The sequence below is a fragment of the Otolemur garnettii genome, unplaced genomic scaffold (assembly GCF_000181295.1).
Source record: "Otolemur garnettii isolate 467f Iridium unplaced genomic scaffold, OtoGar3 scaffold00014, whole genome shotgun sequence".
In the NCBI taxonomy this organism is placed as follows: domain Eukaryota; kingdom Metazoa; phylum Chordata; class Mammalia; order Primates; family Galagidae; genus Otolemur; species Otolemur garnettii.
The window spans coordinates 13,977,273-13,988,491 of record NW_003852409.1 but is presented as its reverse complement, the minus strand read 5'-3'; the positions used below and the strand labels follow the sequence as shown (position 1 = coordinate 13,988,491).

Genomic DNA, 11,219 nt, shown 5'->3' with positions numbered 1-11,219 from the left:
GAAAGAAAAAATTCAAAAAGCCAAACAAACTTAGCCATTATTGTGGTGATTGGAACACAGTCCACAGGATAAGGCAGACACACTCTTATAAAAGTTCAATTTCATGGGCAGTGCCTGTGGCTCAGAGGAGTAGGGTGCTGGCCCCATATGCCAGAGGTGGTGGGTTCAAACCCAGCCCCGGCCAAAAACTGCAAAAAATAAACAAATACATAAAAGTTCAATTTCATTTCACCTGGATAGAAGACCATCACCCTAATACACGACTGCCAGCAGGTGGTGCCAATATTTTCTTGCAAAAAAGTTACTGATATTTAAACACTTGCATAAATAACGGACAGAATCCCCACCCTCTTCAGTGAACAAGAAATCTTTAATGTTAAAATGTCTGCATAGGACATTTCTGCTGGTCCCATCCATCCCCTGGGGATTGAGTCACACAAATACTGCCCCCTACTGTACTGCACAGGACTGTTTAAAATTAGTCATGTAAATGTTTGGAAAATGTTCACAAATATACAGGTTCTATGTAATATCTAGATATTGACAGCTTGTAGGAGTTTTTCCTGATTAAAAAAGTAATGCCTTATCACCATGTAAAACTAGAAAATACAAAATCCGTATTTAAAAGTCACCCATTAGTTTATTACCCCAAAGACAAGTATTGGTAATACCTTACCTCATTTCTTTCCAGAATTTGTCTTAGCATATATTTTTGAATATTAAAGATCGCGCTACTTATACAAATTTATACTTTTTCCTCTTTGCAAATTTTGTTCACTTTAAAGATATCATAAGAAGAGGTTTTGATCTGCTTAATATTAGGTCTATATTTAAAAGTGAATTATTTAAAGAAGCAATGAAACAACAATAAAAATTACAACACACCATTCATTGGAAGGGAATTTCTACAGTATTCAGAGGACTTCTGTGTGAATTATCTCTTGGGCTCTCTTCTGCAAAGATAGGGTTTGGCAAAAGAAGTACTATTCCCACATTGTAGCTCAGACTGAACGTGCTGGGTCACACAACCTGACAGACCCCGTTTGGTCTACAGAAATCGATAGTCTGAGGAAGCTTTTGGTGTCACTGAAAAGATGAAAATCAAATCTGCCCACCTAAACCACATAACTATTAAAGGGTATGAGACCATTTTTATAAAAGTGAAAATTTATATGAAAAAAATCTACAAATTGATAAATTAACCTCAAATCCACATGAGGAACACACTTAGAGATGACAACTAAGCAGGAACTTTGTTTTTCTATCGAGAGCCCAGCAAATCCAGATCTCTCACTGGTCATCTCCCCAGGCCTATGGGTGGAATTCTTCTAGCTGATCCTTTCAGAGGATGTCCGTCTAGGACGCAGGGCCAGGCTGGAGACTTGGCTGTTACTCTCCATTTTAACACCAAGGCTGTATTTCCTATCCTTTCTAGTTTTCTTCCTCGTCTAATCCAAGGTCAACCATAGCATTCATTCACAGAGTTACTGTTCCATTTTTAATTCCCTCTTTATTTCTGATATGTGGACCTTTTCCCTTGTTAGCTCCGCTATGCATGTAACATAATTTCTGTTATTATTCACCTAGTATTACATAGGGAGGGTTTTCAGACCATGTTCTAGCCAGAACAAGGAGTCACTTCTCATCCTCTCTCTTTTTATACCTCTTCTATTTCTTCCGCCAGGGGTTGATCAGCTTAGGTCAACATGCCCTGTATTTTGTTCTATTCAAGGATGGCATCACTGTGTTCTAGTCATGGCTGTGGTGGAATATGACCTGTCTTGTTGTCTCCTTCCCCTTCCTGAGATGCTGTTGGCCTGATAAGAGGGTCAGGGTTTATCTCCCTCTCCAGTCTGTCAGCTCTGTCTTCTCACTTGGGGCTGCTGGGCATAGACCGACCCCTGCCCTGCTGAGCGTAGACCACTGCCCTGCACACCACGTACGCCTCCCAGACCTTATATAAGCCACATGCTTCGTGGATGCACATGCATGCATTTTGCCTCTGTCTCGCTGGCTTGTTCCTCTTATACTAGTGTTGTGCTTTGATAAACGATAGAGGTAGGATCCACACTCAAGTTTAGGATGACAGGGCAGAGACTTCAGACGTGGAGTGGTGTGAAAATTGCTAAGGAATGAAAGAAGCAGGAAGCCTCATTCCGGCACCCTACCCCAAACTTGGCCATCCAAATTCTTCTGTCAAAACAGTTAGCTTTTAAAATTTTTTAGCAAAGCCCTCAAACACTAGGGGTTCTCAGTTGTTTGCCTCAAAATATGAATGGTTATTTGTTTCTCATTTTCCTTTATACATCTTGTGTTTGTGCTCCTTGGTAAGAAACTCAATGGGGGAAGAAAGGTTATTGACATCCTAAAATCCTAATCAAGGGTTTCCCTTTTAATTCTTCTCAAATATAAATTTCTACATGCAATAATTAGGTTTATTAAGAGAGGATCTTTGATTATTAGTTGAAAACAAAAGTAATTACTGATGCAGATTTATCCTTTCTATTGCTCTTATTAAATTGCGCTGTTTAAATAATTAATATCTTTTAGGCTGCTTTTTTTTTTTTTTTAACAATCTGCTTAGGAAACTCTCTCATAAAGCTTCTCAGGCACACACTCACTAATACGCTTCCAGTTCATGTGTGAATCAAATCGCTGAAAATGCATCTGAAAATTATTCTGCCCCTTTTCGAAGGATTTGGAGTTATTATTCCAGACACACACAACTGTATTCCAGCGAGTTCACCCTCAGATGTTCCCTTCTAAGTCATCACTGTGATACCAATGGGCCTCTTTTCCTTGGAACGAGAAAATAAAACAATTTGGTTTATAGTATGTATGGCCTGGTTTTCAGTAAAAGTCTACAAGGGTATCCCCAGTGCCTCTTGAATGAGAAGACAGATGTTATACAAAATTTAATTAAATTCCATCATTTTAGATTTGTACCAGTTCCTATTTTTCTTTTCGCTTTGCTAGCCAACATTTATGGTCATATCTCATCTGTACAAAAATTTGTCACTCTCTAAGTGAGTCTTTAATTTTAAAAAAAAGTGAGTGAAATATGTCCCTTATCGATCTAAACATACATTCAGGCTTCTCACGCGATGCAATAGCATAGCAATTTGGTCAGAGACTGATTATCGCACTATCTAGGCTAGGCGTCCTCCAACTATGGCCTGCAGGCCACATGCAGCCCACCTAGGACATTTATCCGGCCCACCAGGTGCTTGGCACCACTGCCCATCCTGCTTAGCAGCCAACTTGTCCCGGGGCCCACAGTCCAGCCCTCCAACGGTCTGAGGGACAGTGAACTGGCCCCCTGTTTAAAAAGTTTAAGGACCCCTGGCTAGCAATTAATTCTTTTGTTGTTGTTTGGAAAATATATCCTTCTTTAGCGTCCCAAAGGACTGACCAATGTATTTTATTTTTTTTATTAAGTATACACACATAGATCATGAATACATTTATGCATATGTGGGGTACAATGTGTTGATTTTTATAAATAATCTGATGTGGTTACATCAAACCTATCAACATAGCTTTCGCCTCATTTATTTGATTATTGTGTTAAGACATTTGTGTTCTACACTTGACAGGTTTGACTTGTACCCTTGCAATATGCTCCATAGATGTGGTCCTGCCTTTTACCCTCCCTCTATAAAAACTCCCCCCCTTTTAGAAAGTATTTATTTTGAATAAGCCTCTGTTCTCCATGAGATATGTTATCCAGTTGTCTACAGCAGTTCCAAAGCCCCTGGGAAATTACAAGGGCGTTAGGACCTTGGTGTCAGGGACTGACGATATGTGTATTTCTTACGAGATGACACAATGTACATGTGCCACATCTTCACCCACCAAACATCGCAGCAACCCTGTCAAAAAGCACACGGGATCCTAACTTCTGCTGCTCCCTTCCTAGGCAATCTGTATGCCACTCTTGACTATCTGTAAGCTCCTGGTAGCCCCAGCTGCAACTCGCTCCCCTTTGGCTACTTTTCTGCCTTGAGTGCTTCCTTTTCCGCTGCTCATCTCTCAGGACTCCCCTTACGAGCCATTTCATTTGTGGGGCCTTTCCTCCCCTTCCCCTTCTCTGGATAAAATCAGTCACTCCTCCTTTAAGCAACAACTATAGGTGTGAAGGGGCCTACACCGCATCAGGTAGTCGGGGGGCAGGGAGGACAACAGAAGTGTAGACGAGCAAATGCATTTTTGGTGTCACACATGTGCACTAAACAAATGACTCGGGAACACAGCAGGCCCTTAAGAATTCTGTAACAAAGAACTAAATGGCAATTGAGAGTCATAAGGAAAAGTCAAGATCTTAGGTCAGGCTGGGAGATATTGTAGGTTCTAAGAAATTATGGGTAGTGACAAGAATGCATCCTTTAAATCCATTTGTTCAAAAAATATGTATTTAGTTGTAATCTTCCATTCAATTATAGAGCAGATTTATTGTGATTTTCCACTGGAGAGGAGTAGTTGATGGAGATTTTCCAGAAGATTGGAGGTCAGAGGCCTACCAACGTGCTGCCAAATTACTTAACACAAATCTTGTGTTGTCAAGAGACTTTGAAAAATAAGGAAGGTTCAAGGGGCAGATACTTCTGCCTCAAAGCAGCTGGTCCATGAAATAAAGGAAGCATTTTATAGATGGCACAATGGATTCTTATAAGTTAGTCTCAGGCCAATGAAGTATACTACCATGTTTCCCTGAAAATAAGACACTGTCTTATATTTATTTTTTCTCAAGAAGACACACTAGGGCTTATTTTCAGGGGATGTCTTCCTCTCCACACAGAAATGCAGGGCGTGGCTATGCAGATAGGCTGCATAGCCATGCCCATCACTAGGTCTTATTATCAGAGTAGGGCTTATATTTAACAAATGCATAGAAATCCTGCTAGGGCTTATTTTTGGGTAGGTCTTATTTTGGGAGAAACATGGTAGTAACCTCAAGGGATCCATGAAAATAATGATGCATGGTTCAAAGTGTGCAAATGATGTAAATGGTTCTGTTAAACATCAGGAGCCTCCTCCAATGGAACTTCTATCCAGGTCACATGTTATACAGGAACAGTAGAATCTGGACAATCAACCAGAGATAATGGATTCTTTAATAATAAAATTATGCTTTTAGCATACTGTCTAGTATACTGTCCTGGATCCTCTAAGATAAAAGCCATGTAAAAATTAAGTTCAGATCTTTAGACAAAGAACTGAGCCTATTGAAAGCAATGGATTCCAACAGGCCCTAATTAGAGACTACGCTCAGCTACTGGGGCTGCCTATCAGTACAAGTTCATTTTGAGACCACCTCTATCCCTAGCCTGACGTATGACCATAGGTAGGGTGGATGCATATATCTCTGCACACACTGTCATATTTTTCTTGCTCTATTTATACCCTATAAACTTCATAAATATTGCCAGCTAAGATGAAGGAATTCTCTCCTCTCTACAATAACTGATCTTTTATAAAACTAAAAGAGGCCTCTGGAAAATTTTTTGATAAATAATGACTTTAAAAAGTAGAACAGAGAATACAAGAGTCTGGAAGGGGTAGGAGTAAGGGGAACATGGGGAGAGATTGGTTAAAAGATATACAATTATAGCTAGGTAGGACAGTAAGTCCTGGTGTTCTATAGCACACTGTGGGATGACTATAGTTAACAATAATATATAGTTTCAAACAGCTGGAGGGAGGACATGTTCCCAGCCCAAAGAAATGATAAACATGTGAGATGATGGAGATGCCAATTACCCTGATCTGATCACAATGCAGGTATTAGGTATTACAGCATCACTACGTACCCTATAAATATGTGTCAGTGAAAATTTTTTTAAAAAAACTAATAACTTAAAATTTTTTGCTGATGGGCTGTTAAATAATTTGGATTAGTGACACTGGAATACCATTTGAACAGGACACCAAAAAATTATGATCTAACCTGCCTCGTTTTTTTAAAAGAGATAGAGACAGAGCAGTGTTGTGGAAAAGGTGTGTCTAAATCTGATAAACCGAATCCAATCCCAGCTCTGCTGCCTCCATCCGTGTGACTTCAGGCTGGTTCTCACCTGTCTGAGTCAGCATTCACTTTACTGTCTCAAAACAAAGAAACGAATATGTCTAAAGAGGATTAAATTAGGTACTCAATGATTTTAGTCCCCCTACCTTTCATTAGTATTATAATGAGGCGCTGATCGGGCGTTAAATAGTCTTTCAAAATTCTCTGTCAATTTCCTCTTCCGTGAGAGAGTGATAATGAAAATAAGAATCACTCAAATACAATTATTCTCATACTGTGTATCCTCATCTTTTGTTCTACCTCATTGAGAGCTTACTTGAAAGTAATTTAAGATTTTTGCAAGTTATCAATCTGTCACCATATATGGGCAAACACCTTGTACATAAAGATTGGCAGTTATTAAGCAAAATGTATTCATAGCTCTTGAATAGCAGAGCACAGCTTTTTCCTCAAACCATATGAGAAAAGGTTTAGGGAACATTGGAGCCTGAAATTAAAATCATTGTTTTAAAGTTCATTGAATGTAAGTGTAGGTAGCTATGAACTGTATTTAGGCTAAATATGGCCAACAGTAAAAGACTAACATTAAAAATCAACAACCAAAATTGTCTAAAAACAGATGGAATTTTAATTTTGAATTTAGTCAAATAGGATTATAGCTTACTCCCTTTTTTTATTCTTAAAAAAAAACATGTAATAAATGTTAGAGTTGCTTATATAGCAAAAAATCATAAATTCTTTTTTTCTGAACAATCAATATTAATATCAAGATGAAAGTCATCTCAAATGAAAGTCATTTGGTTAATAAGCTTAATATTCCCATGGTAACCTCCCTAGTTCACCACCTCCTTATAGTGACCAAGTTTCATACACTATACATGCACTGTGTGTACGCATCAGTAGAGCAGACCTAGTTCCTTATGTTGACCACCTTGGTACATGGAACAATTTGTTATAAGCCCTTGGGTGGTCAACTTACAGAGGTTCTACTTTTTAAAGTAGAAGAATAAAGAATATTTTAAAGAATAAAAGGAAGTCATTGTTGGAAAAATAAAAAATAAAAACAGAATAAGAAGATACAAACACTTCTACTCAGATATTATACTTATTATTTCCTCCTCCCCAATTTCACAGCTATACCTTGGCTGGCCCTGACACCATTGAATGCTTGGCCAACGGCAAGTGGAGTGGAAGTAACCAGCAGTGTCTGGCTGTCTCCTGTGATGAGCCCCCCAATGTGGATCACGCCTCTCCAGAAACTGCCCATCGGCTCTTTGGAGACATTGCATTCTACTACTGCTCGGATGGTTACAGTCTAGCAGACAATTCCCAGCTCCTCTGCAATGCGCAGGGCAAGTGGGTTCCCCCAGAGGGTCAGGACGTACCCCGTTGTATAGCTCATTTCTGTGAAAAACCCCCATCTGTTTCCTATAGCATCTTGGAATCCGTGAGCAAAGCAAAATTTGCAGCTGGCTCAGTTGTGAGCTTCAAATGCATGGAAGGTTTTGTGCTGAACACCTCAGCAAAGATCGAATGTATGAGAGGCGGGCAGTGGAACCCTTCCCCCATGTCCATCCAGTGCATCCCCGTGCGGTGCGGAGAGCCACCGAGCATCACGAATGGCTATGCAAGCGGGTCCAACTACAGCTTTGGAGCCATGGTGGCTTATAGCTGCAACAAGGGATTCTACATTAAAGGGGAGAAGAAGAGCACCTGTGAGGCCACAGGGCAGTGGAGCAGCCCCATGCCCACCTGCCACCCTGTATCTTGCAATGAACCTCCTAAGGTTGAGAATGGCTTTCTGGAGGTAAGAGACGAATTAGCAAATGGCCCAGGGCTTTTGTCATTTACCAACCCAGACAGAAGCAGAGACATTAAACAGATTAATTACTGAAAAATAGAAATGACTGAAGTCTATAGGTAGTGAAGATTGGAGAAAAATTAGCAAAGATAATTACAAATTCTTTTAGTATATAATTTTCTGCATTTTACTAGCATATAGGCATTCTAAGTCCTTTGGAGCATCGCTTAGCCCTAAATAAGAAGTTAGAGCACAACAGTTTTAACATAATGCTATTTTGTTTCGCAGAATTTATTTCAAGATGGATATATACTATTTTTTTTATAGAAATCAAAGGCTAAATAGGGCCTAGAAAAATATATTAGCATTTTTTAAATTTTTAGACAAAAGATGGGGTAAATTAAGATGGAGTTTTTGCACCTCTCTCTTGGAAGACCTAAAAGTAATTTCACCCTGAAAAACAAAGGGTTGAGTCCAACCCAGACATGTCCTGCTTTCATACTAAGATGTGTCTTCTCAATAAATCCATCAACAGAAGGAAAATCTATCCCAAATCAAGGGTCATTTTTAAATAGACACTATTCCAATCAAACTTTTATAAAACCAGCACATACAGAAGTATTACCCTGTCTCCTTCACATTCAAAAACAACTGCGAAACAACAGTAAGAGCCTTCTATGTAAGGCTTTTTGCTTAAATTTATCAGCTTGGTTTTTTGGTTTTTGGAAGAGGATTGTAGAGTGAATGTGTAAGGACACATTCTTCATTGACTAATTTAACAAATATTTCTAGAGCTCCTGCAAGACATCAGGTGTAGCTCTGAGCACTGGCAATCTGGTCTTTAAAAGCACAGGTTAGGTGTGAGATGGCATAGAGCTTACCTCCATGTGGGCACCAAGCAATACATAGGTAAACAAAATAAATCATTAATTCCAAATGCTGCTAAATTCACTAAAAAGGCACAAAAGCTATGTTGTCTTCACATTACCACTAACAGAAAACCATGACAATCTTTTTATACTTCCATAATTAATTCATCTGCCTAAAAATGAAGTTATATACTTATTTGAATCCTAAGATCAGGAATATTAATTGTTTCACTTGAAAGATTAGAATAGTGTTTTTATTTTCCATTCTCATAGTAGCAATTTCTAAAAACTATGTTAAGAACATAAACAAAACTTTGATAGTATTCTTAGGACATATCCATGAAAAATATTAATTTGCCTTGTTTATGATCTAACAACATGAACAAACACATGTGTACTTGTTTGTTTCCTTCACTAGCATTTATTTGATCAGCAAGATTGTTTTGAACTTACGTAGTAATTTATAATTTTCAACATTGTTTCATCATAGCATCAATCAATATAGAGGCTTTTGATCTTCTACTTGCGATGAGTTCAGCACTGTGATAATCATTTCTGCAGTAGGGATTACCCAGGTTGAGCTTCTGTCCTTTGCACTTATTTCAAAAAATACAGTGAACCTATTGGAAAAAAACCATAAATCCTTACCTATTTAAGTCCTAATGGATACATTGTAATGCCGGGCTTTTTGTGTGGCTCTTGTTTACGATCCAAGTCTTTAGTGAAATGTCTGATCTGTGATACAAATTGCACTCACTTGCTTTCTCTTTGCCACACAGCATACAACTGGCAGGATCTTTGAGAGTGAAGCGAGCTTTCAGTGTAACCCGGGCTACAAGCCAGTTGGAAGTCCCGTATTTGTCTGCCAAGCAAATCGCCACTGGCACAGTGACTCCCCCCTGTCATGCATCCCTCTCAACTGTGGGAAACCTCCCCCCATCCAGAATGGCTTCGTGAAAGGAGAAAATTTTGAAGTAGGTTCCAAGGTGCAGTTTTTCTGCAATGAGGGCTATGAGCTTATTGGTGATAGTTCTTGGACGTGCCAGAAATCTGGCAAATGGAATAAGAAACCAAACCAAAAGTGCGTGCCAGCCAAGTGCCCAGAGCCACCCCTCGTGGAAAACCAGCTGGTAATGAAGGAGCTGATGGCTGAGGTGGGAGTGGTGACATTCTCCTGTAAAGAAGGACAGGCCCTGCAAGGCCCCTCCGTCTTGAAATGCTTGCCCTCCCAGCGGTGGAACGACTCTTTCCCTGTCTGTAAGATGGTTCTTTGCCTACCACCACCCCTAATTTCCTTCGGGGTCCCTGCCCCTTCTTCTGCTCTTCATTTTGGAAGTACTGTTAAGTATTCTTGTGTAGACGGGTTTTTCCTAAGGGGAGATCCCACCACCCTCTGCCAAGCTGATGGCACTTGGAGCTCTCCACTGCCCGAATGTGTTCCAGTAGAATGTCCCCAACCCGAGGAAATCCTCAACGGCATCATAGACGTGCAGGGTCTTGCCTATCTCAGCACAGCTCTCTATACCTGCAAGCCAGGCTTTGAGTTGGTGGGAAATACCAGCACCCTTTGTGGAGAAAATGGTCAGTGGCTCGGAGGAAAACCCACATGTAAGCCCATTGAGTGCCCCCAGCCCAAGGAGATTTTGAATGGCAAATTCTCTTACACAAACCTGCATTATGGACAGAGCGTTACATACTATTGTGACCGAGGCTTCCGGCTCGAAGGTCCCAAAGCCTTGACCTGTTTAGAGACGGGTGATTGGGATGTGGATGCCCCGTCTTGCAATGCCATCCACTGTCATCCCCCACAACCCATTGAAAATGGTTTTGTAGAAGGTGCAGATTATAGTTATGGTGCCATGATCATCTACAGCTGCTTCCCTGGGTTCCAGGTAGCTGGTCTCGCCATGCAGACCTGTGAAGAGGCAGGATGGTCAAGCTCCATCCCAACGTGTGTACCTATAGACTGTGGCCTCCCTCCTCACATAGATTTTGGAGACTGTACTAAAGTCAAGGATGGCCAGGGATATTTTGAACAAGAAGATGATGTGATGGAAGTTCCATATCTGACTCCTCACCCTCCTCATCATATGGGAACAGTGGCTAAAACCCAGGAAAATGCAAAGGAATCTCCTACACCATTGTCAAACTTTCTATATGGCACCATGGTCTTATATACCTGTAATCCAGGATATGAACTTTTGGGGAACCCTATGCTGATCTGCCAGGAAGATGGGACTTGGAATGGCAGTGCACCCTCCTGCATTTCAATTGAATGTGACTTTCCTATCGCTCCTGAAAATGGCTTTCTGCGTTTTACGGAGACTAGCATGGGAAGTGCCGTGCAGTATGGCTGCAAACCAGGACATGTTCTCGTGGGCTCTGACATGAGACTTTGTCTACAGAACAGAAAGTGGAGTGGTGCTTCCCCACACTGTGAAGCCATTTCATGCAAAAAGCCAAACCCAGTCATGAATGGCTCCATCAAAGGAAGCCTCTACACGTACTTGAGCGTGTTGTACTA

The 11,219-nt window shown here is 40.4% G+C and overlaps 1 protein-coding gene across 1 annotated transcript in view; it reads left to right on the top strand.

Annotated features, from left to right (window-relative positions):
• SVEP1 (sushi, von Willebrand factor type A, EGF and pentraxin domain containing 1) overlaps positions 1–11,219 on the top strand; it is a 173,991-nt gene that overhangs the window by 137,128 nt on the left and 25,644 nt on the right. The window contains exons 39-40 of the mRNA XM_012802314.2: positions 7,160–7,832; positions 9,475–11,213. Coding sequence (XP_012657768.1) covers positions 7,160–7,832; positions 9,475–11,213 — 2,412 coding nt within the window. The remainder of the gene's footprint in view (positions 1–7,159; positions 7,833–9,474; positions 11,214–11,219) is intronic.